At 45.8% G+C, this 27,233-nt stretch overlaps 1 protein-coding gene across 1 annotated transcript in view; it reads right to left on the reverse strand.

Moving 5' to 3' along the window:
• ITPR3 (inositol 1,4,5-trisphosphate receptor type 3) overlaps window positions 1-27,233 on the reverse strand; it is a 580,258-nt gene that overhangs the window by 498,401 nt on the left and 54,624 nt on the right. Inside the window, exons 2-3 of the mRNA XM_073575604.1 lie at window positions 15,242-15,312; window positions 5,099-5,220 (exon numbers count right to left, since the gene is read on the reverse strand). Coding sequence (XP_073431705.1) covers window positions 5,099-5,220; window positions 15,242-15,312 — 193 coding nt within the window. The remainder of the gene's footprint in view (window positions 1-5,098; window positions 5,221-15,241; window positions 15,313-27,233) is intronic.

Here is a 27,233-nt window from a genome sequence, read left to right on the forward strand (position 1 = left end):
ATGGATGGGCTGCACCTCAATGGGGAGGGTGCAGCTGTACTGGGGGAGAAAACGGCATGAATGTTGGAGGAGTGTTTAAACTAGACATAGGGGGGAGGGTATTCATTTTATCGGAGGGGAGGATAGTACAGTACCTGGGCACAAATAAAGAAATTGGGGGGTGGCGTGGGGGTGGGGTTAGAACAGCTAAGATTTTAGAGAAGAATAGAGGTACAGAGATAAACATAAAGTGCATGAATACGAATGTAAGAAGCCTCACCAACAAAATGGAGGAATTAGAATTAACTTTGTTGGAACATAATTATGACATGGTGTGGATATCTGAGACATGGCTGGACCAGAGCCATGACTAGGCTGTTAATTTACAGGGCTATAGTCTGTTCAGAAATGACCGTATAAATAAGTGATTATCCTCGTAAACCAAATATATGAAGTCAAACTCATTGAGAAGTCATTATTATGGGTGACTTCAACTACCCCGAAATTCATTGAGGAACCGAAACCTGCCGTTTCAGCAAAGGTAATAGGTTTTTGACAACTATGAGGGTCAGCTACCTTTCACAACTAGTTCAGGACCCAACAAAAGCAGGGGGCACTGCTAGACCTAATATTAACCAACAGGCCAGACCGCATATCAAATATAAGGTTTGGTGGTCACTTGGGTAATAGTGATCACAAAATAATAAGTTTTCATGTATCCTTTAATAAGATGTGTAGAAGAGGGGTTACAAGGACAATAAACTTCAGGAAGGCAAATTTCCACCGGATGAGAGATGGTCTTAGTGCAATAAACTGGGATGATATCCTGAGACATAAAAATACACAAAGAAAATGGGAGACGTTCATTAGCATCCTGAATAGGACCAGTGTACAGTATATACCTTATGGGAATAAACATGCTATAAATGTGAAGGAAACCACTATGGCGAAATAGAGCTGTGCAATAAATGACAAAAAGAAAGCATTTAAAGGATTAAAGCAAGTAGGTAGTGATGAGGCATTAAATAAATACAGAAAATTAAATATATTCTGTAAAAAGCAAATCTAAGCAGAAAAGATTGAGACAGAGAGACTCATTGTCAGAGAAAGTAAAAATAATCCCAAAATATTCTTTAACAACATTAATAATTATAAAAACCTAAGAAATGATAGTGTTGGACCCCTTAAAAATAGTCTGAATGAAATGGTGGATGAGGATGAGTTAAAAGCCAATATGCTAAATGACTTTTTTTCTACAGTATTTACACAAGAAAATCCCATGATGGACAACATGATCAGTGATAATAAAAATTCTCCATTAAATGTCACCTGCTTAACCGAGCAGGAAGTACGGTGGCGACGTCTAAAAAACACTAAAGTTGACAAATCCCCAGGCCCGGATGGGATACACCCCCGTGTACTGCAGGAATTAAATACAGTCATAGATAGACCATTATTTTTAATCGTTAAAGATTCCATAATAATAAGGTCTGTACCACAGGACTGGCGTATAGCAAATGTGGTGCCAATATTAAAAAAGGGGACAAAAACTGAACTTGGAAATTATAGGCCAGTGAGCTTAACCTCTACTGTGGGTAAAATCCTGGAGGGTTTTCTAAGAGATACTATACTGGAGTACCTGAAGAATAATAACCTCATGACACAATATCAACATGGGTTTACGGGGAACCGTTCCTGTCAGACTAATCTGATAAGCTTCTATGAAGAGGTAAGTTCAGGACTGAACCAAGGGAATGCAGTGGACGTGGTGTACATGGACTTTTCAAAAGCTTTTGATACGGTGCCACACAAAAGGTTGATAAATAAAATGAGAACAATGGGGATAGGGGAAAATATGTGTAGGTGGGTTAAAAGCTGGCTCAGGGATAGGAAACAATGGGTGGTTATTAATGGAGCACAATCGGACTGGGTCACGGTTAGCAGTGGGGTACCACAGGGGTCAGTATTGGGCCCGCTTCTTTTTAACATATTTATTAATGACCTTGTAGGGGGCATAGAGAGTAGAATTTCAATATTTGCAGATGACACTAAACTCTGCAGGGTAATCAATACAGAGGAGGACAATTTAATATTACAGGAGGATTTATGTAAACTAGAAGCTTGGGCTGATAAATGGCAACTGAGCTTTAATGGAGATAAATGTAAGGTCATGCACTTGGGCAGAAGAAATAAGATGTATAATTATGTGCTTAATTGTAAAACACTGGTCAAAACTGTCACTGAAAAAGACCTGGAGTATGGGTGGACGACAAACTCACATTTAGTGGCCAGTGTCAGGCAGCTGCTGTAAAGGCAAATAAAATAATGGGATGCATTAAAAGAGGCATAGATGTTCATGAGGAGAACATAATTTTACCTCTATATAAGTTACTAGTGCGACCACACTTAGAATACTGTGTACAGTTCTGGTCTCCGGTGTATAAGAAAGACATAGCTGAACTGGAGCGGGTGCAGAGAAGAGCGAACAAGGTTATTAGAGAACCGGGGGGTCTGCAATACCAAGATAGGTTATTACACTTGGGATTATTTAGTTTGGAAAAACGAAGGCTTAGGGGTGATCTTATTACAATGTATTAATATATGAGAGGACAGTACAAAGACCTTTCTAAAGATCTTTTTACTCTTAGACCTGTGACGGGGAAAAGGGGGCATCCTCTACGTCTGGAGGAAAGAAGGTTTAATCATACTCACAGACACAGATTCTTTACTGTAAGAGCAGTGAGACTCTGGAATTCTTTGCCATATGATGTTGTAATGAGTGATTCACTACAAAAATTTAAGAAGGGACTGGATGCCTTTCTTGAAAAGTATAATGTTACAGGTTATATACACTAGTTTCCTTGATAGGACGTTGATCCAGGGAACTAATCCAATTGCCGTATGTGGAGTCGCGAAGGAATTTTTTTCCCCAATGTGGAGTTTAGTTTTTACCGCATGGGGTTTTTTTTTTTGCCTTCCTCTGGATTAACATGTTAGGCTATGGGTTGAACTAGATGGACTGAAAGGGAATCTGTCACCCCTTTTTTGAGATATCATATAATGATATCATTCAATTGTGTGTCACATAAGGATTCTCTTAGTACTTTTGCTACCCCCTGATCCCGCACCTTTCATGCATAAATACCTTGTTTATATTGGTTCAGATGTATGTAAACTGTCGCTGTCCAGTCTGCTGGGCGGGGCTTATTCAACTGCTCCCCCCTCCCCGTCTTGCTCTACGCATTTCTTCTTGTGTAGAGCAAGACAGGGAGCAGTTGAATAAGCCCCGCCCATCGGACCGGACAGAGGCAGTTTACAAACATCTGAACCGATATAAAAAAGTTATTTATGCATGAAAGGTGCAGGATCAGGGGGTAGCAAAAGTACTAAGAGAATCCTTATGTGACACACAATTGAATGATATCATTATATGATATCTCAAAAAAGCGGTGACAGATTCCCTTTAAAGTCTCCCTTCAACCTTAACCCCTTTATGACCGGAGCTTTTTTCGATTTTTCGCTCCTTCTTTCCAGAGCCATAACTTTGCTATTTTTCCATCAATATGGCCATGTGAGGGCTTATTTTTTGCGGGACAAGTTGTACCATCATTGATTTTAGCATGTAGTGTACTCAAAAACAGGAAAAAAATTCCAAGTGCGGTGAAATTGCAAAAAAAGTGCAATCCCGCACTTGTTTTTTGCTTGGCTTTTTTGCTAGGTTCTCTAAATGCTAAAGCTGACCTACCATTATGATTCTCCAGGTCATTACGAGTTCATAGATATCAAACATGTCTATGTTGTCTTTTAGCTAAATAGTAAAAACAAATTCCAAAGTTTGCTAAAAAAAAAAAGGGCTTATTTTCTGCGGGCCGAGGTGACGTTTTTAATGATACCACGTTGGTGCAAATACGTTCTTTTGATCGCCCATTTTGTATTTTAATGCAATGTCGCGGCGACGGAGAAAAACCTAATTCTGGCGTTTTTAATTTTTTTTTCTCTACGCCATTTCGCAATCGGGTTAATCCTTATTTTTTATTGATAGACCGGGCGATTCTGAATGCGGCAATACCAAATATGTGTATGTGTGATTTTTTGATTTGGTCGAAAAGGGGTTGAGATTTGAACGTTTAGAGTTTTTTTTATTTTTTTTTTATTTTTAAACACTTTTTTTTTACTTTTGGCATGCTTCAATAGCCTCCATAGGAGGCTAGAAGCATGCCACACTTGTTCAGCTCTGCTATATATCGGCAATGAGCAGCTCGCCCATATGTAGCAGATTTACTGCATTGCTATGAGCGCCGACCACATGACTTCATTTTCTTGGTATGACAATTTTAATATTGAGGTGTGTATGTATGCTAAATAAAGATATATAAAATCAGAGCTAAAATACTTTTTAATATAAAATACAATACTATACAATACCCACTTTTTAACTATTCAATTTAATTCTAGAAAAAAATAGGTGAAAAATAAATACATCAATAGCATTACTTATACTATGATACAGGAAAAAATTGAGCAAATATTGTTTTAGTATGCTGCTCTACTACCTAGCTCGGCCTAACAGATATAGTGAAATTTGTTAAAGTAATTGCCTTGTATCGTGCTGCTTAGGCTAGTTTCACATTAGCGCATTTTACATGCAGCGCACGGCGCCGCTAAGCCCCGCCGCCTGCCCGCTCCATGCCCGCCCCATCCGGTCATGGCCTCCTACTATCGCACACGGCTGCATGCGATCTGCGCACCCTATCTTTAGCATAGGGTGCGCAAACCGTGCGCTGGCCGTGTGCTAGTAGGATTTTGGTGTGCGCTGCGCACTTTTGAAGGTGCGCCGAGTGCGCCAAAATGCAACATGGTGCGTTGGGCGCACACCGGCGCACCTTAAAAAGTGAGCAGCGCAAGCCAAAATCCTACTAGCGCACGGCCAGCGCACGGTCTGCGCACCCTATGCTAAAGATAGGGTGTGCAGATCGCGTGCAGCCATGTGCGATAGTAGGAGGCGATGACCAGATGGGGCGGGCATGGAGCGGGCAGGGGGCGGGGCTTAGCAGCGCCGTGCGCTGCATGTAAAATGCGCTAATGTGAAACTAGCCTTATACTGCCATTTGCAAGTTACCTGAAGCTTCTGCAGAAGAAGGACATCTGAGATCTTTTCCTTTTCCTGTTTGGCCTGCTTAGCCTTCCAATATTGCTTCTGGGCAGAATATCTGTTCATGGGACAGACCTTAAACAGACAGTCTATAAAAAAAAGTTAGTGAAAAGAGCAAGATTAATAAGAGGCAGAGTAGAAATGTAATGTACAAAAAAGTATAAGAAATAATGAATACATTGAGGTTAAAGGGGTTCTCCAATACCTATAATACTCTTTATAAATATCTATCTGTAATTATAAAAACTTAATTCCAGCTCACCCAGTTGCTCTATGCTCATCCACCTGGGGCTCAGACACCGGCCTCGCCCTGGCCTCATATCAAGGAAAATAGAAAAAATTGGAGTCTGGCTCAATAGGACTGGATTTCCCTTTCGATTTTATTTTTCAAAAGAAATTATAGTGCGTACAAAAGAAAATTTTCATGGTCGATATGACCCAGTCGACACGTTTCGACTGCACTAAGCAGTCTTAAGGGCCTCTCACACTAAGCGATATCACTAGCAATATCGCTATAACGTTGTGACGGGAGTATTCTCCAGAGCAAGGAGGGACAACAGGCCTGGGAACGATCCAACAGATTTATTGACCAGAAAACAGGAACAACACGAAGGTAATTTGCAGAGTCCCAAAATAAGTCCACAGGAAACTGATTCGGGGGCACCTCCCGACAATCCTTGTGTCAGATCACAAAACCATAGTCCTTTAAGAGTCCCAGAAATCCACCACGATCACACAGAGGCCGAGGCTTCCTCAGACAGCCTCGTCCTTCTCTTTTAGCATCCAACTCACATCTGATCTTAAAACAAAAATGTATTGTCAGGGCTCATGGGATCAGTCCATCTGAAGGGGGGTAGGGGTCACACCTACTATTCAATGGTTTGGTCCATCAGAAGATTCTAGAAATGTAAGGGCTCCACTGAGTCTACAGGGTGTGTATTGTACGTTATCTTCTGCTTAGGAAAACAATAGCCAAAGTTCCACTAGTTGTTGACACAAGCCTAAATTAGATTATGGTCCAGGTACATCACAAGACATTGCAAAGTATTGGGGGAAGGAGACTTATTATATAAAATACAGGACAGGGCAAAACTACAAATCATGACAATCCCTTCCCCTCCCAATTTGTGTACGTACTAGGGACCTCTACAGGTCACTGGTTAAGTACACACAGGCATGGCTGACAGGACTCAGGGCTCCTCTTGCCTGGACAGTCCATCTGCATTTTGGTGTTGGCTGCCTCTTCTATACTGTATGGTAAAGTTATAGGGCTGCAGTGCCAGGCTCCATCGTAGTAAGCGTCCATTGTCCCCAGAGACTCGGTTCAGCCAGGTGAGGGGATTGTGATCAGTAATCACAGTGAATTCTCGTCCATACAGATACGGCCTTAGTTTCCTAAGGGCCCACACTACAGCCAGACAATCTTTTTCAACAGTTGCATAGGCCACTTCTCGGTCCAGCAGTTTCCGGCTGAGGTAGGCAATGGGGTGCTCGTCCCCAGCTGCATTCACCTGGCTGAGTACAGCTCCCAGTCCATAAGCAGAGGCGTCCGTCTGCACAATGAATCTCCTCTTGTAGTCTGGAGCAGCCAGAACAGGGTCACAGACCAGAGCGTCCTTCAGCTGGTTAAAAGCCTCATCACAGGCTGGAGTCCAGATCACCAGCCGGGGCATCGTTTTCTTGGTCTGGTCGTTAAGAGGCTTGGCCACAGTGCTGAAATGCGAAACAAATTTTCGGTAATAACTGGCAGTGCCCAAAAAAGCCATAACTTGTTTCTTAGTTTGGGGTACAGGCCAGTCTCTAATAGCCTGGATTTTGGCAGGTTCAGGACGGAGCTTCCCTCCTCCTACTCTATGCCCTAGGTACTGGACTTCACCCATCCCCAATTGGCATTTATCTGGTCGAATGGTTAGGCCTGCTGCAAGAAGCAGGTCAAGAATAACGGCTACTTGGTTCAGATGTTCCTCCCACGTCTGGCTGAAGATGGCGATATCATCCAAGTAGGCACAAGCAAAGTCACCACATCCCCGGAGAATCTGGTCCACCATTCTCTGGAAGGTGGCCGGGGCATTCTTCATTCCAAAGGGCATATTTAGGAATTCATACAGACCAAAGGGGGTTATAAAAGCGGACCGTTCTCTCCCCTTCTCCGTCAGAGGGATTTGCCAGTATCCCTTACTGAGATCAAAGATAGTGACATATCGGGACCCAGCCAGTCGGTCTAGAAGTTCGTCAATACGAGGCATTGGGTAAGGATCACTGACGGTATGGTCGTTTAGTCGTCGATAGTCCACACAAAATCGAGTACTCCCATCCTTCTTGGGTACTAACACCACAGGAGAGGCCCAAGGGCTATGGGAGGCCTGGATTACCCCAAGCTGTAACATCTCCTCCAGTTCGTGCTGCATGGTGTTTCGAACTGATTCAGGTACCCGGTAAGGAGCCTGTTGTATGGGACGGATGCCCTGAGTGTCCACATGATGTTGGGTGACGGTGGTTCGAGCTGGTTGGGATGACAAAGCAGCACGTCTCTGTTGAAGCACTCCCAGCATCTGGTTTTTCTGTAAGGAATCCAGGTGATCTCCCAGAGGAACCTGTTCCACAGTGGATGGGGTTCTCGCTGCTTCCACAAGATCAGGTAGGGAGTCCTCATCCTCTTGACCATCCTCTGAAGCTAGCCGACAGCTTGCTATCATTGGAAGGGTCCGGTCAAGGTACTCAATCATATTCACATGGACAGTCTTTTGTCTTAGCCCCTGATCATCTAAAGCAAGAAGGTAATTGGTGTCATTCAGTTTTCTGAGAACCCGGAAGGGACCCTCCCATGTTGTCTGCAGTTTATTCTGCCGATGGGGAACAATCATTAAGACCTGTTGTCCTTCTACAAACTCCCGGTAGCGTGCTTTACGGTCATACCATGTCTTCTGTCTGGTTTGAGCCATCCGCACATGACTCTGGGCAAAACTAGCAAGTTGGGCCAGGGTTTCTCGCAGCTTTAGGACATAAGGGACAACAGGGGCCCCTGTATCTTCAACTTGCCCCTCCCAGCATTCCTTGAGCAGGGTTAAGGGTCCTCGGACCTTTCTTCCATAGAGTAGTTCAAAGGGGGAGAACCCAGTGGACTCCTGGGGAACTTCCCGATAGGCAAACAAGAGATGGGGTAGGTACTTCTCCCAGTTTGAATCTCTGTCAGTGAAGGCCCTCAGCATATTCTTCAGAGTGCCATTGAATCGTTCACAAAGTCCATTTGTTTGGGGATGATACGGGGTCGTGCGGATCGCTCGTACTCCACAGGTGCGCCACAGACACTGGACCAGCTCTGACATGAACTGGGAGCCTTGGTCCGACAAGATCTCACTGGGAAATCCTACTCTGGTGAAAATGGTAACCAGGGCCTCGGCCACCTTGGCTGCAGAAATACTTGACAAGGCCACCGCTTCTGGATATCGGGTGGCATAGTCCACAACAGTGAGAATGTACTGCTTTCCAGATTTACTTGGTTTAGCCAGAGGTCCAATGATATCAACAGCTACTCTTTGAAAGGGTTCTTCTATTATAGGGAGCGGTTGCAGGGGTGCCTTTGGGTGATCTCCGGGTCGCCCTCTACGCTGACATATGTCGCAAGTTCGGCAGAAATGCGCCACTGCTTGGGAAATCCCAGGCCAATAGAAAGATTGAGTCAATTGTCTCTCGGTGCGGGTTTTGCCTTGATGGCCAGCAGTAGGAATATCATGAGCAAGGTGTAATAGGGGAATTCTGTATTTCTGAGGAACAATCAGCTGTTTGCTATAAATCCAGGGCTTATCTAGGGAGTCGGCATTGGTAACCCGATACAGAAGTCCATTTTCTCTGATAATTCTTTCCCCATTCTCCCCTAGCTGCCCTATTTCAGCTCGAGCTCTAAAACTAGCTAGGGTGGTGTCAGTCTCCACTTCTTGTCTAAGCTGAACTTTATCCCAGGTAACATTCATATTATCCCCACAAGAAGAATCACTCACCGGCTGTGACGGCGGTTCTGGTGGCCTCATTTCCATGGATGGGTTGTACACGTCCACATTTGCTGCTCTCTTGGCTTGACTTCGGGTTACCGCACCGACAAAGTGGCAATGAAGATTCCCCACATCATTTCCCAGAAGAACGTCTGCAGGGAGGCCGCTCATCACACCGACCACGCATTGTTTGGCCCCAAAGCCATAATCCAGGGTCACACTCGCTCTTGGAATATATCTCTGGGTACCTCCAGCCAATTCAATGGCAATTCCTGGTCCCTTTTGAATTGCTTCTGGTTGAATTACTCGGGGATTGGCTATGGGGAGAAAAGCCCCAGTGTCACGGAAGCCAACAACTTTTTGACCATCCAGCACGACCTCCTGTAGATGTTTGTGCTGAAGATCAGAAGAACAGGTGGCTGGGGCTCGCACCCCATAGACTCCTGGTAGGGAAGCCAGGATATCAGAGTCACTTGGCAAGTCATCAGGCACTGAATCCATCTCTTCTCCAGGTGAGGGGGTCTGTAGATAATGAACAGGCAAAGGCGGTCTGTAGGTGTTCTGCCTCCGTACACCTGGACATTGGAATTGAATATGCCCGGGCTGCCCACATCCATAGCATCTGCGCTCCGGGATTCTTCCTCCACGTCGTAGTCCCGAAGGTGGAGCAGGAGTAATGCGAGGCACAGTCACACGAAGGTCACCATGAGTTGATGGTCTAGTGGGATGGTGAATATTGGAGGCAGAAGGACCAGGGGCCGCCAGCGTTGGGGGGCTGGTAGTGTTTTTCTCACGGAGTAGCAATTTTTTCCACTGAGGCTTGATGGTGATAGCCTCATCAGCTAGAGCTGCAGCTTCCTCCACTGTTGCTGGTCTCCTTTCACGCACCCATTCCCGTATCTCAGCGGGGCACTTAAAATAAAACTGCTCTTTTAGGATGACCTGCAGGAATGTCTCCCAGGTTATGGCCTCCTCTGCCTCCAGCCAGCGATGACATATATGTTTGAGTTTGCGAGCATACATCTTGAAGGACACTTCCTCATCACAGGCTAAAGTACGGAACTGAGTCCTGTAAGTGTATGGGGTCACAGCATAATGTTCTAGAATAGTCTGTTTAATCTCCGCATACTCTCAGTTCCACCGAGGGTCCATAGCTCTATAGGCTTCGGCAGCTCCACCCTCTAAGAGCCCCACAAGATGTCGGACGCGCTCCCTTTCCGGGACTTCCATTAATCGACACTGATGCTCAAAGTCCTGGAAGAAGCCCTCAATGTCACCGGAAGCCTCATTAAATGGCTTGAAGTCTTTGCGGGACACTCTGGGGAGTTCCCCCATGGGGGATGCTGTGGGTACAGTCTGTCTGGAGCTTCTCGCTGCCTCCAAAGCGATCTCCCTCTCCAGCATTGCCCTCTGCCCCTCCAGCAATGTCCTCTCCTCCATCCTGCGCTGCCTCTCCTCGGCTCTGCGCATGACCTCCATCTTATATTCTATGGAGACCTCTTCTCCCAGCAAGGCCATCTCCTCCTCGTACCACACAACCCACTGACTTTTTTGGGTATTTACCTCCGGCTGCAGTCTTTCCTCTCTTTGCTGTGAGGATCCTTCCTCAGCATCATCTTGCAGGCGAACTGCTTCCAAAGCCTCAATCAGCTGCTCCTTGGAGAGTCCCTTGTAGCTGACTCCCAGTTCACGGGCCTTTGTTTGTAGGTTCACCGCAGTCCAGTTCTTGTACTCTGCGGTGCTGGTTCCCGATGTTGATGGGCCGTTCTCCTCCATTCCTTCTGCTCCGATCCCACCGCTGCCAACCAGTTTGTGACGGGAGTATTCTCCAGAGCAAGGAGGGACAACAGGCCTGGGAACGATCCAACAGATTTATTGACCAGAAAACAGGAACAACACGAAGGTAATTTGCAGAGTCCCAAAATAAGTCCACAGGAAACTGATTCGGGGGCACCTCCCGACAATCCTTGTGCCAGATCACAAAACCATAGTCCTTTAAGAGTCCCAGAAATCCACCACGATCACACAGAGGCCGAGGCTTCCTCAGACAGCCTCGTCCTTCTCTTTTAGCATCCAACTCACATCTGATCTTAAAACAAGAATGTATTGTCAGGGCTCCTGGGATCAGTCCATCTGAAGGGGGGTAGGGGTCACACCTACTATTCAATGGTTTGGTCCATCAGAAGATTCTAGAAATGTAAGGGCTCCACTGAGTCTACAGGGTGTGTATTGTAGGTTATCTTCTGCTTAGGAAAACAATAGCCAAAGTTCCACTAGTTGTTGACACAAGCCTAAATTAGATTATGGTCCAGGTACATCACAAGACATTGCAAAGTATTGGGGGAAGGAGACATATTATACAAAATACAGGACAGGGCAAAACTACAAATCATGACAAACGTCACTGGTTTTTGTGACGTTATAGCGATATTGCTAGCGACATCGCTATGTCTGATACTTACCTCCGACCGCTCCCCCGCTGGTTATCGCTGATCACGCGAGAATGTCCTGGACTGTTTCTCGTCGTCAGCTTCCTGCTGGGGCTTCCTGCTGTGACGACGAGGGATGCGTGGACGCGGGCAGGAGGACGTCTTCATCGTCTCGTCTGACACGTAACTAGCGACCCCCGACCCCTGCGATGTTGCTGGTGAGATCTGCCTGTGTGGCAGCTCACTAGCGACCACTTAGCGATGCACCAGCGATCCTGACCGCATCATATCGCTGGTCGGGACCGCTGGTACATCGCTAAGTGTGACAGTACCTTTATACATCATGACTAAGACTGCTTAGTGCAGTCGAAATGCGTCGACTGGGTCATGTCGACTATAAAAATTTTCTTTTGTATGCACTATAATTTCTTTTGAAAAAGAAAAAGAAAAGGAAAATTCAGTCCTGTTGAGCCAGACTCCAAATTTTTTCTATTATCTATCGCTAACCCTGACCAATTAATTTTATTATAAAATTTCCTACCATTCTTGAAATCCTGCTAATCCTTATTCGATATGAACATTTTTTTTTCTTCACTTCCTGTGATGTTTCATTTGAGGGAAGTCTCAAATGGGATGTGGCACAGGAGGATGGGCCTGCATTCACTTGCCTGTAGCTTCTATTACCCTCATGAAATATGGCATCATCAGGGGATGGCGCTTCGGTCACTTACACACCTTCTGTCATCGCCATCCCCTGATTGTGACCACAGCTTTAGTGGCCTCCCTGATGTAGGAGGAGGGGCCTCCGCCGAGTACCCGGGCCGGAACCAAGGGGACCGTCTTCTAGGTTCCTGGGGGATCTGTTGCCGGGGAGCAGAGTTAGGGGATGGACCGCTGAGACTGACAGGGCAGTTGGGGGAGGAGTCCAGATAAAAGGGACGGAGAGGGCCAGTCTGAGTGAGTCAGCAGAACGGGAGAGAAGGAGGAGGAGACCTTGTGAGGGCCAGGGAGCCACAGCCACGAGCAGCAACCAGAGAGGAGTACAGCGACAGGAGGGAGACTCTTGGTGGACCGCAGGGAGACGGCGCCGAGCCTGCCGACAGAAGAAGACTGCTTCCTCACTCCAGCTCGCGGCTGCGGCCTACTCGCAGCCATCTGCGGCCGTCGCCGCCTTACTCCAGCTCGCGGCTGCGGCCTCCTCGCTGCTGCCCGCAGCCGCTTCACTCCCGACCGCGGCGGTGACTTATCCTTTCCCAGCCGCAGCTGCCACCTCCCCGCTCCAGTCTGCGGTGGGGGCTGGGCCGGCACCCACCGCGGATCCTCAAGTGCAGCCGCAGGCTACGCCTGTGGCCTATCAACCGCCACTTAGCACCGCCGCTCCCAGCCCCTGTCAGGGGGCTGCGACCTCCACTCTCCCACTCCAAGGCGGTAAGCCGCTGACTCCGCTGGGGGACATTCCGCCAAAGAACTCTCCGCGGGCCTGTTGTGCCCCTGCTTCGTCTGGGCGTCGGAACGCCCGAAGACTACGCCAGATCCTCAGCAGCTGGGCACCGTCAAACAGGACGCCGAGGGACGTCAGGACGGATAAGTGACAAATAGTAACTAAGGACCCGTAGTCAGCCATTCCGTGGCCCTATAGTGACCGGCCTTTGCTGGAGTAATCGTGTTCTCCCAATCCGTGTTTATGTGTATTTGCTCCCTGCAAGGACAACTACTGTTATTTTGTTTGGTTGCTTAGAATAGCCCTAACGGCATTTATCTATAAAAGTTACTATCTAAAGTTTAATCTGTCTTGCGTCTCGTCACTGCATCCTGCGTACCTGCTATAACCACATTGACACTTCTGTCCCTGCCATCTGCTTCGGTCGCCACTGCCACAGGTTCTGCTTCTGGTACAGCCTCCTCTTTCCCTGAAATAAGCCCTCATCAGGGGGTGTTAACCGAAGCAGGGTGAGTGACAGCAGCACAACCCCATAGCTTCTATCCCCGCCATCAAATCAATCATCATCAAAGGACGATGAGAAAAGCTGGATTATTAACAGTCAGGGCTGTGGAGTCGGTAAGCCAAACAACAGACTCAGACTATGACTACTACTCCTCAATTTCTCTGACTTCCGACTCCAACTCCGACTCCACAGCACTGCCTCACTATTGAGCATGTACATGAAGTACAGCACAGATTCATCTTACTAAAAGTCGAGATTGTTAGATCAGGAATTGAACAGACATTTATAGGGCATTTCATAACTTTCCCAAATTATTCTGAAAACATTTACAGTGCATCCTGCATTGTACTACTGTACACAATTTATTATATATTTTAGCAGTTGGTCCACTTTAAACTGACTCCAACTCCGACTCCACCAAAATGGACAGCGACTCCTCGGCTCAGACTCCAGAGCCCTGGTAACAGCAACGCCACCCCCTGATGACGATTTGTCTGAGGAAAGTGATAGAAGCTGTGGGACGGCACTGCAGTCAATAACCCTGCTTCTATCACTGCTCCATGATGACACATAATTTCAGAGAAGGAGGAGACGGTGTCAGAAGCAGGGACTGTGCTGGCAGGCACTGAAGATGAGGGCTGTGGGCATAGAAATGTGCTGTTGACCACTGAAGCTGCAGTCATCAAGTACTGAGGCACAGAAGAAACATTTCACTGGCCAAAAAAAGATATGGTCAGAACTCCAATACCACCCCGAACCAGGACATCATCACGTCTAGAAGTCAAATGATGTATTTTTGCATCAATTTTGCCATAATTTGTGATCTGAGTTGTATCAGGCTGATACAGGCTGAGCCTAATGCAAAGGATATATGTGAACCTAGGCTAAGATAGGAATACCTCTTTAAGACATACACCATATGGACAAAAGCATTGGGACATCTGCACATTTCACCTTTGGAAGATTTTATGACATTTAAATCCTTAAACATAGAAATGGTGTTGCAAGCTAATGCCAAAGGTGTTTGAGGGACTTTTAGTTAGGACTCTGTGTGAACCTGTCAACTTCTTCCACAGCCATCTTACCCAAGAATGTTTTTCTGGACCTTTCTTTGTGCACTGGGGCACAGTTAAATTGTAACAAAAAAATTGGATGCTTCAATTGTCCAAAATGTTTTTATATACTGAAGCTTTAAGATTTTTCTTAACTGGCACATAAGAGACTAGGCCACCTCTTGAAAAACATCCCCATACCATTTTCCATCTCCAAAATCATATCCAAGTATGTAGTAGTTGTCATATTGATAATATTAGCAAATACCTCAAATTAGAAATGTAGTACAGTTCTCCTCATTCGCTTATCCCATGTGCAGGGCATTGCAGCAGCTTAGGTATCCATCGCTAATATCATTACACCTACTACATATTGGGATAAGATCCTGGAGATGGGAACACCCCTTTAAAGTTAGAACAAGCAATTCTATTACAAATGTCAGTAAAGTCCGACTGCATGGCGGGGGAGGTTAGATGACACCTGTGACAGAATACTGAATGAAAACCTGAATTCAGAGTCTAAGGGGTGTGTCCTAATTCGTTTGTCCATATTGTGTGGGTAGACATTCAAGATATACACAGCCACACATCAGTCGTGCAAGCTATGTATTTTTGTGTACCCTCCTCTATTTTCACACTCAAAATTTATAAAAAGGACAAATAATTCTGAACTCAGTTCTCATGTCATTCTCACCTCTGAATTTTTTAGGTGGGTTATCCAGATCTCCTGCTGCAGGCTCCACAACACATCTGTCATCAACCAAACTGCCAGGGAGAGAAGAAATGACAGATAAGAAACCCAATAATCCGAACAACACATATACATATATATATATATATATATATATATATATATATATATATATATATATATCGGAAAGTATTCAGACCTCTTTAAATTTTTTACTCTTTGTTTCATTGCAACCATTTGGTAAATTTAAAAAAGTTATTTTTTTTCCTCATTAATGAACACTGCATCCCATCTTGACTGGAAAAATAACAGAAATTTAGAAATTTTTGCAAATTTGTTAAAAAAAAAAACTGAAATATCACATGGTCATAAGTATTCAGACCCTTTGCTCAGACACTCATATTTAAGTCACATGATGTCCATTTCCATGTGATCCTCCTTGAGATGGTTCTACTCCTTCATTGGAGTCCAGCTGTGTTTAATTAAACTGATAGAACTTGATTTGTAAAGGCACACACCTGTCTATATAAGACCTCACAGCTCACAGTGTATATCAGACCAAAAGCATAGCACAGCTGCCCCAGCCCAGCTGCCCCAGCACAGCACAGCTGCCCCAGCCCCAGCACAGCACAGCTGCCCCAGCCCCAGCACAGCAAAGCTGCCCCAGCCCCAGCACAGCTGTCACAGCCCAGCTGCCCCAGCACAGCCCACCTGCCCCAGCACAGCCCAGCCCAGCTGCCCCAGTACAGCCCAGCTGCTCCAGCACAACCAACCTGCCCCAGCACAGAGCCGCCACCGCACGAGCCTGGACCACTGAATGACCCCTGTGACTACTCCTCCACCTGTGCCGGATCCCTTCCCAGGTAAGCTGAATTCGGACTGTAAGACGGACCCCCATTTGACACATTATTTTTTTCCCTATTTTCCTTCTGAAAATTGGAGTGCGTCTTATAGTCCAAAAAATACGGTACCCATTGTTACTCTATTTGATATAGTGTTCCCTTCCCCCCTTTTTTGGACATGTACTATGTGCAATATCATTTATTCTTTATTATTGTTGCTTTGAACTGTGGTTGTTCATGTCCCGTTGGGGTAGGTTTATTGAAACTATGGATAAGTAGCAATTTTTATGGATTTTATTATTGGTCTAATAAATTGATTTTTGCATTGATGTATGGTTCTCTTCTTGTCAGTGACAGCTGAATTACTGCCCCTATTGTATTGAGATTGCATATGGAAGTGCCATTTATGTGATTTTAGACAAAGTAGATTTAATTTCACACTAGCATTAGCAACATATGGCCTGTGGTTGTCATGTTGAAAAACGGCTCATGGGACACCTTGGAGAAATGGCTGCATCACTGGTTCAACAACCAAAGAAATGTAATACCAAGCTGAACATTCGTCAGACAACCATTACTAACCTCATTGATAGCATGACAAGGCGTGTACGTGCAGGGGTTTCAGTGTGTGACTCTTAGGCCGGAGTCACACTACCGTAGAATACAGCTGAGTACTATGCGAGAAAACATCGTATAGCACTCGGCCCAGTGTTAATCTATGGGGCAGCTCACATCAGCATTTTTTTGCGATTGTCACCGAGACTCAGTTGAGACTCGCCAATGCAAGTCTATCGGTGCGAGAGAAAAAACTGCACAGTACTCGGATCATGCAAGTGATCTCCGAATTTTATGCGCCGATGTCCTATGAAAAGCCAACAATTCATGTGCCGCACACAGTAAAATCACATTGACAGGTTAGAATAGAATAGATATAAACTGTAGTCAGTCAAAGAAAAAAGAAACATCCGGCACCGTCCCTGAGAAAGAAATATCCGCTTATAACCGCTATCAGTGTGACACCTGTAACCCTTGCTGAACGGGTGCTCTATCCATGTGAAGAAAAAACATGAAATATAGTAGAAAAAGACAGCAGGATGGCACTCACCGTTCTCTTGAAATGATTCACTTTATTTCATATTAATAAAGCACAGGCAATGGCACGGGAGAAATGCAAAAAGACGAACAGCCGTTTCGTGCACAATGCACAGGTCCCATACTGTACATATACATATATATATTCTTTGTCAGTGGCATATATATATATATATATATATATATATATATATATACACACACACACACACACACACACACACACACACACACACACACACACACACACACTACCGTTCAAAAGTTTAGGGCCACTTAGAAATTTCCTTATTTTTGAAAGAAAAGCACAGTTTTTTCCAATGAAGCTAACATTAAATGATTCAGAAATACACTCTACACTGTCATGCTCGCCATGTCTGTCATGTCCGCCATGTCTGTTTTGCCTCATGACCCCTGGAGCGGTGTGCACGCGCATTTCATGTCTGCTATCCTGCATGTTCCCTAGAGCAGTGTGCACACTCACCTCATGACTGTTGAGCTGCGGGATGCCTGCGTTTCTGCTCTGCCTACTGTGATCGTCTCGTCATGTCTAGAACCCCTGATCATGTGTCCTTCCTATGTTCCAGCAGAGGCTGGTTCTGCATTCATCTCTGCATGTCTGGAACTCTGATCATGTGACCTGCCTAGGTTTCAGCACTGATTCTGCAATCATCCCTGCATGTCTGGAATCCTAATCATGTGACTGCTCCCTGTGATCCTGGAGGATCTGAATTGGAAGTTCTCCCCTGGTCCTGACCGGGAAGTGGTGGTGCTATGCCCTATATCAGACCGCCCTTTCCTTTGCTCAGGGCCTGAGTATTGTGTTGCTTCCCTGCATGGCTGCTTAGTCTGCTTCGTCGCTCCCTCTATTCTGTGCCCTTGCACTCTGCTCTCTCGTGCGTCTCTGCACAAGCTCCGTGCTCGTACTCTCTCTCTTGTCCCGTGCCTTGTTTTGTGTTTGTCCATTGTGCCATGTTTTGTCCGTGTCATGCTTGGACTTGTAGTCCTTCTGAAGTTCTTTGCCTGGCCTGTTTCTGCCATGTCTTGCCTTCGCTATGCTCTGCCTTGTGTTTTCTCCTCTGTTCTCTGTCTCTGCCTGTTACTCCTGCTCTCTGTTCTATGGTGCTCTCTAGCACGTTCCCTGGCTAGTCCCAAGGCTTTACTTTGGCCTGGCTCTGGGCTTCGGCCTACGCACCGCTGCTAGCCCTGTTCCTGCTCTGTCCTGATTCCGTGTTTCAGCCTATGCTTCCGTTCCTGGTTCTGTACTCTGCCTAAGCTCTGCCTAGTTTCGTGCCTTGTTTTGCCTTGTTGCTTCGTGTGCCCTTTGCATGCGCCTGGCCTTCCTAGCCTCCTGTTTGTGCCTCAGCCGTGCCCGCCCTAGCCGTGCCCGCCTGCTTGTGCCTCAGCCGTGCTCGTCGGTCAATGACAGCTGTGTCGCCTGCCATGCCTCAGCTGGGTTCGCTGGAGTTTTGCCCGTCTGTGAGTACCGCAGCCCGATCAGCTAGCCAGTGCCCCAGCCGTGCTCTCTGTGCTCCCTTGCACCTCACGCTGTTTCTGCACCGTGCTCTACGTGCTCTCTATAGCACGCGCAGGCCTCGCCTGCCCATGGCATACCTCCCCGTGCTTCTGTAAAAGTGCGTGCAGACTTTGCCATGTCCCATGTCGTGCCCTCTTGCACGCACAGGCCCTAACCCTGTCCTTGAACCCTGACCCTGGCGTGCCTCTCTGCACGCGCAGGACTCTGCCTCGCCTGACCCTGGCGTGCCTCTCTGCACGCGCAGGACTCTGCCTCGCCTGACGCTGGCGTGCCTCTCTGCACGCGCAGGACTCTGCCTCGCCTGACGCTGGCGTGCCTCTCTGCACGCGCAGGACTCTGCCTCGCCTGACCCTGGTGTGTCCCTCTGCACGCGCAGGCCTCCGTCCTTGAGTCTGACCCTGGCGTGTTCCTTAACACGCATCATGTAGCTAACCTGTCTTGTCTCCTTGCATGGAACCCTGGTTTACCTGCCGGATGCCCAGAACTTGCCGATCGCTGCCAGAGACGACTGCGGCCTGATGTCCGGAGCTGATGTCCGCAGCCTGATGCCCTGATCATGTCAATCGTTGCCAGATGTCCGGAGTCCGATGCCAGCGTGCCTTTGCCTACCATCTTGCACGTACCATGTCTTGGACCCTGGCGTGTCTCCTATGCACGCACCCTGCCTTGGACCCTGGCGTGTCTCCTATGCACGCACCCTGCCTTGGACCCTGGCGTGTCTCCTAAGCACGCACCCTGCCTTGGACTCTGGCGTGTCTCCTAGCATGTACCCTGTCTTGGACTCTGGCGTGTCCTAGCACGCATCCCTCTTAGGAACTCTGGTGTGATCCCTAACACGTACCCTGCCTTGGATCCTGGTATGTTTTCTGCACGTGTTATGTCTGGAACATTTGGCGTGCCCTTGCACGCACCTTGCCGTGTTTCACCGTTTGTGCCCTGCACCTGATTCCCTGTTTATGCCCAGCATCTGAATAAAGTGTGTAACCACGTTTGCTGAAGAAACCCTGTGACTTCGCTTTGTGTTTCGTATCCTGTCCGTCCTGTTGCCAGACACTCAATAGTGTCTCCCTGAGCCGGCCGTCTGGTCCTGCTGTTGTGGTGGCTCACCCCCTTGGTCTTGCCCCTGACACTCCCTGTATAGGGGGTGGATTCTCACTAGGTCAGCTCGCCCTAGGTGGGTGGGTGCCACGGCCCAGAGGGTCCACTCTAAAAAGGAAAACGACTCGGCGTAAGTGGACGCTCGTCACATACACATTGTTAGTGTGGTAAATGACTATTCTAGCCAGAAACATTTGGTTTGTAATGCAATATCTTCATAGGTGTATAGAGGCCCATTTCCAACAACCATCACTCCAGTGTTCTTATGGTACTTTGTATTTGCTAACTGTGTAAGAAGGCTTATGGATGGTTAGAATACACTTGAAAACCCTTGTGCAAGTATGCTAGCACTGCTTAAAACATTTTGGCTGATTAGAGAACCTACAAACTTGGCATTCCTTTGAGCTAGTTGAGAATCTGGAGCATTACATTTGTTGATTCCATTAAACTCTCAAAATGGCCAGAAAAAAAGAACTTTCATGTGAAGCTCGACATTATTCTTGTTCTTAGAAATGAAGGCTATTCCATGCGAGAAATTGCCAAGAAACTGAACATTTCCTACAATGGTGTGTACTACTCCCTTCAGAGGAGAGCACAAACAGGCTCTAACCAGAATAGAAAGAGAAGTGGGAGGCCCGCTGCACAACTGAGCAACAAGATAAGTACATTAGAGTCTGTAGTTTGAGAAATTGACGCCTCACAGGTCCTCAACTGGCAACTTCATTAAATAGTACACGCAAAACGCCAAAACACCAGTGTCAATGTCTACAGTGAAGAGGCGACTCCGGGATGCTGGCCTCCAGGGCAGAGTGACAAAGAAAAAGCCCTTTTTGAGACTGGCTAATAAAAGGAAAAGATTAATATGGGCAAAAGAACACAGACATTGGACAGAGGAAGATTGGAAAAAAGTGTTATGGACAGACAAATCCATGTTTGAGGTGTTTGGATCACACAGAAGAACATTTGTGAGACGCAGAACTGAAAAGATGCAGGAAAAGTGCCTGACGCCATCTGTGAAGCATGGTGGAGGTAATGTGATGGTCTGGGGTTGCTTTGGTGCTGGTAAAGTGGGAAATTTGTACAAGGTACAAGGGATTTTGAATAAGGAAGGCTATCACTCCATTTTGCAATGCCATGCCATGCCTTGCGGACAGAGCCTGATTGGAGCCAATTTCATCCTACAACAGGACAATGACCCAAAGCACACCTCTAAATTATGCAAGAATTATTTAGGGAAGAAGCAGGCAGCTGGTATTCTATCTGTAATGGAGTGGCCAGCGCAGTCACCAGATCTCAACCCCATTGAGCTGTTGTGGGAGCAGCTTGACCGTATGGTACGCAAAAAGTGCCCATCAAGCCAAACCAATTTGTGGGAGGGGCTTCTGGAAGCATGGGGTGAAATTTCTCCAGATTACCTCAGAAAATTAACTGCTAGAATGCCAAAGGTCTGCAATAATGTAACTGCTGCAAAGGGAGCATCCTTTGAAGGAAAGCAAAGTTTGAAGGAGCAAATTATTATTTCAAATAAAAATCTTTTTTTAGAACCTTGTCAATGTCTGGACTAGATTTTCAATTCATTTGGCAACTCATTTGATTAATAAAAGTATGAGTTTTCATAGAAAACACAAAATTGTCTGGGTGACCCTAAACTTTTGAACGGTAGTGTAGATAGATGAAAAACTGACAATTGAGCAGCCACGTAGTGTAAAATCACAGCAGGAGCCGACAGCATAGAATTGATGGCTTACATACAGTGTGTACACATAGAATAGGTAGATATATAGATGTCAGTTACATATACAATTAGTACAATGTGTGTGGAGTTTACAGTACATGTATTTAATTATTTCTCTGAAAAAAAAAAATGGCGTGGGCTCCCGCGTAACTTTGTTAACCAGCAGAGGGAAAGCCGACAGCTGGTGGCCGATGTTTATAGCCTGTGAAGGGAGTAATACACATACACATACAGTACATACCAAAAGTTTGGGCACACCTTCTCATTCAAAGAGTTTTCTTTATTTTCATAACTATGAAAAGTGTAGATTCACTCTGAAGGCATCAAAACTATGAATTAACACATGTGGAATTATATAATTAACAAAAAAGTGTGAAACAACTGAAAATATGTCTTATATTCTAGGTTCTTCAAAGTAGCCACCTTTTGCTTTGATTACTGCTTTGCACACGCTTTGCATTCTCTTGAGGAGCTTCAAGAGGTTGTCACCGGAAATGGTTTTCACTTCACAGGTGTGCCCTGTCAGATTTAATAAGTGGGATTTCTTGCCCTATAAATGGGGTTGGGACCATCAATTGTGTTGTGCAGAAGTCTGGTGGATACACAGCTGATAGTCCTACTGAACAGACTGTCAGAATTTGTATTATGGCAAGAAAAAAGCAGCTAAGTAAAGAAAAACAAGTGGCCACCATTACTTAAAGAAATGAAGGTCAGTCAGTCCGAAAAATTGGGAAAACTTTTAAAGTGTCCCCAAGTGCAGTGGCAAAAACCATCAAGCGCTACAAAGAAACTGGCTCACATGAGAACCGCCCAGGAAAGGAAGACCAAGATTCACCTCTGCTGCGGAGGATAAGTTCATCCGAGTCACCAGCCTCAGAAATTGCAGGTTAACAGCAGCTCAGATTAGAGACCAGGTCAATGCCACACAGAGTTCTAGCAGCAGACACATCTCTACAACAACTGTTAAGAGCAGACTTTGTGCAGCAGGCCTTCATGGTAAAATAGCTGCTAGGAAACCACTGCTAAGGACAGGCAACAAGCAGAAGAGACTTGTTTGGGCTAAAGAACACAAGGAATGGACATTAGACCAGTGGAAATCTGTGCTTTGGTCTGATGAGTCCAAATTTGAAATCTTTGGTTCCAACGACCGTGTCTTTGTGCAACGCAGAAAAGGTGAACGGATGGACTCTACATGCCTGGTTCCCACCGTGAAGCATGGAGGAGGAGGTGTGATGGTGTGGGGGTGCTTTGCTGGTGACACTGTTGGGGATTTATTCAAAATTGAAGGCATACTGATCCAGCATGGCTACCACAGCATCTTGCAGCGGCATGCTATTCCATCCAGTTTGCGTTTAGTTGGACCATCAATTATTTTTCAACAGGACAATGACCCCAAACACACCTCCAGGCTGTGTAACATAGTAACATAGTAACATGGTAACATAGTTATTAAGGTTGAAGGAAGACTTTAAGTCCATCTAGTTCAACCCATATCCTTATTCCTTCCCGACTCCCCACATACGGTAATCAGACTAGCTCCCTGGATCTACACAATATTAAGGAAACTAGTGTATATACCCTGTAATAGTATACTTGTCACGGTCCTGTCAGCGCCAGGGTGCAGCCACCGCTGAGCAGGGTCTCACCCACACTGCAGGGGGGCCCAGGGACAGATACGGCCAGGAAGATCAGGCAAACAGGACCTGGAGACACTGAAGTTAGCAAGCAGTGAAGGACTTACGGTCATGTGACTGCAAGGGGCGGGGCTTAGCATCCTGCTGCCAGAGATCGGCAGGACAAAACTACAGGAATGCTCAGGTCAGCCAAACGGGGGTCATACACAGAGATAGCAGTAAAGTACCAGGGATGAGACAGAACGGATAGTCGGGGCCAGGCAGCGGTCAAAACCAAACAGACATAGAAGGTACCAAGCAGAATCCAACAAGCAGTATCCAGAAAACAGACCGAGTCCAAACCAAAGTATCAGGCAAACAACAACACAGCACAAACACACTCAGTGGTCAGCACACTCTGCCAAGGGCGAAAGTATAACTGACGGGGATTGGGCCTTCCTGAGGCTATAAGAAGCTTTCCCAGAACCAAGGAGAGGCCACAATAATAAGCCCCAGGTGTGCAGGTAAGAGCTTGCACTGAGATCATAACATTTAACCCCAGAAGTGCAGGTGCACTATCACTGGTTCCAGACATTAACCCCAAGCGTGCGGGTCCAACCCGCACTGGGATCATGACAATACTTTTCAAGAAAGGCATCCAGTCCCTTCTTAAATTTTAGTAGGGAATCACTCATTACAACATCATATGGCAGAGAGTTCCATAGTCTCACTACTCTTACAGCAAGGAATCCGCGTCTGTGAGTATGCTTAAACCTTCCTTCCTCCAGACGTAGAGGATGCCCCCTTGTCCCCGTCACAGGTCTAAGAGTAAAAAGATCATTAGAAAGGTCTTATTACTGTCCCCGCATATATTTATACATTGTAATAAGATCACCCCTAAGCCTTCGATTTTCCAAACTAAATAACTCCAAGCGTAATAACCTGTCTAGGTATTGCAGACCCTCCAGTCCCCTAATAACCTTGGTCGCTCTTCTCTGCACCCACTCCAGTTCAGCTATGTCTTTCTTATACACCGGAGACCAGAACTGTACACAGTTTTCTAAGTGTGGTCGCACTAGTGACTTATGTAGAGGTAAAATTATGTTCTCCTCATGAGCATCTATGCCTCTTTTAATGCATCCCATTATTTTATTTGCCTTTGCAGCAGCTGCCTGACACTGGCCACTAAATGTGAGTTTGTCGCCACCCATACACCCAGGTCTTTTTCAGTGACTGTTTTGCCCAGTGTTTTACAATTAAGCACATAATTATACATCTTATTTCTTCTGCCCAAGTGCATGACCTTACATTTATCCCCATTAAAGCTCATTTGCCATTTATCAGCCCAAGCTTCAAGTTTACATAAATCCTCCTGTAATATAACATTTTTCTCCTCTGTACTGATTACCCTGCAGAGTTTAGTGTCATCTGCAAATAATGAAATTCTACTCTCTATGCCCCCTACAAGGTTATTAATAAATATGTTAAAAAGAAGCGGGCCCAAAACTGACCCCTGTGGTACCCCACTGCTAACCGTGACCCAGTCCGAGTGTGCTCCATTAATAACCACCCTTTGTTTCCTATCCCTGAGCCAGCTCCTAATCCACTTGCACATATTTTACCCTATCCCCATTGTTCTCATTTTATGTATCAACCTTTTGTGTGGCACCGTATCAAAAGCTTTTGAAAAGTCCATGTACACCACGTCCACTGCATTCGCTTGGTCCAGTCCGGAACATACCTCTTCATAAAAGCTTATCAGATTAGTCTGACAGGAACGGTCCCTCGTAAACCCATGTTGATACTGTGTCATGAAGTTATTATTCTTCAGATACTCCAGTATAGTATCTCTTAGAAAACCCTCCAGGATTTTACCCAGAGTTGAGGTTAAACTTACTGGCCTATAATTTCCAAGTTCAGTTTTTGTCCCCTTTTTGAATATTGGCACCACATTTGCTATAAGCCAGTCCTGTGGTACAGACCCTGTTATTATGGAATCTTTAACGATTAAAAATAATGGTCTATCTATGACTGTGCTTAATTCCTGCAGTAAACGGGGGTGTATCCCATCCGGGCCCAGGGATTTGTCAACTTTTTAGATGCCGTCGTACTTCCTGCTGGCTTAAGCAGGTGATATTTAATGTAGAATTTTTATCACTGATCATGTTATCCGTCATGGGATTTTCTTGTGTAAATACTGTTGAAAAAAAGTCATTTAGCATATTGGCTTTTTCCTCATCCTCATCCACCATTTCACCCAGACTATTTTTAAGGGGACCAACACTATCATTTTTTAGCTTCTTACTATTTATGTAGTTAAAGAATATTTTGGGATTATTTTTACTTTCTCTGGCAATGAGTCTCTCTGTCTCAATCTTTGCGGTTTTGATTTGCCTTTTACAGAATTTATTTAATCTTCTGTATTTATTTAATGCCCCATCACTACCTACTTGCTTTAATTCTCTAAATGCTTTATTTTTGTCACTTATTGCACCCCTTACAGCTCTATTTAGCCATAGTGGTTTCCTCCTATTTCTAGCATGTTTATTCCAATACGGTATATATTGGGCACAGGTCCTATTCAGGATGCTAGTAAACGTCTCCCATTTTCTTTGTGTATTTTTATGTCTCAGGATATCATCCCAGTTAATTGCACCAAGATCATCTCTCACCCGTTGGAAATTTGCTTTCCTGAAGTTTAGTGTCCTTGTAACCCCTCTACTACACATCTTATTAAAGGATACATGAAAACTTATTAATTTGTTATTACTATTACCCTAGTGACCCTCAACCCTTATATTTGATATGCGGTCTGGCCTGTTGGTTAATATTAGGTCTAGCAGTGCCCACCCTCTTGTTGGGTCCTGAACCAGTTGTGAAAGGTAATTGTCTCTCATAGTTGTCAAAAACCTAGTACCTTTGCTGGAACTGCAGGTTTCGGTTCCCCAATGTATTTCAGGGTAGTTGAAGTCCCCCATAATAATGACTTCTCCTTGAGTCGCTGCTTCATCTATTTGCTTGATGAGGATATTCTCTGTTGCTTCCATTTTTTTTGGAGACTTACAACAAACCCCTATCAGTAATTTATTATTTTTTCCCCCTCCCCTTATCTCCACCCACAGAGACTCTACATTTTCATTAGATTCATACATATTATCACTCAGGATGGGTTTTAAGGATGATTTTACATATAAACACACGCCTCCCCCTCGCTTATTTGTACGGTCATTTCTGAACACACTATAGCCCTGTAAATTAATCGTCCTGTCATGGTTCTCGTCTAGCCATGTCTCAGATATCCCCACCATGTCATAATTATGTTCCAACAACATTAACTCCAATTCCTCCATTTTGTTGGTGAGGCTTCTGGCATTAGTATACATGCACTTTATGTATCTCTCTGTACCTCTATTCTTTCTTAAATTATTAACTGTTATAACCCCACCCCAATTTCATTATTTGTGCCCAGGTCTCTATCTGCTCTGTCTTCCCCTCCTATACAAGTAATACCCTTCCCCCCGTCCCTAGTTTAAACATTCCTCCAACCTTCTAGGCATTTTTCTCTCCCAGCACAGCTGCACCCTCCCCATTGAGGTGCAGCCCGTCCCTAGCGTAGAACCTGTAGCCAACTGAGAAGTCGGCCCAGTTCTCCAGGAACCCAAACCCCTCCTTCCTACACCAATTCCTGAGCCACTTATTAACCTCCCTAATCTTCCGTTGCCTCTCTGGCGTGGCACGTGGAACAGGAAGTATTTCCGAAAATACCACCTTGGAGGTCCTTGCTTTAAGCTTGCAGCCTAATTCCCTGAAATCACCTTTAAGGACCTTCCACCTACCTCTAACTTTGTCATTTGTGCCAATGTGCACCATGACCGCTGGATCCTCACCAGCCCTTCCCAGTAATCTGTAAACCCGATCAGCGATGTGTCGGACTCGAGCACCAGGTAGGCAGCACACCGTTCGACGATCCCTGTCTTTGTGACAGATTGCCCTATCTGTTCCCCTAATAATTGAGTCCCCCACTACCAGCACCTGTCTGGCCTGCCCTGCTCTGCTCTCCTATTTCCCCCCTTACTGG

The sequence above is a fragment of the Dendrobates tinctorius genome, unplaced genomic scaffold (assembly GCF_039654945.1).
Source record: "Dendrobates tinctorius isolate UK_male_01 unplaced genomic scaffold, ASM3965494v1 ptg000045l, whole genome shotgun sequence".
Taxonomy (NCBI): domain Eukaryota; kingdom Metazoa; phylum Chordata; class Amphibia; order Anura; family Dendrobatidae; genus Dendrobates; species Dendrobates tinctorius.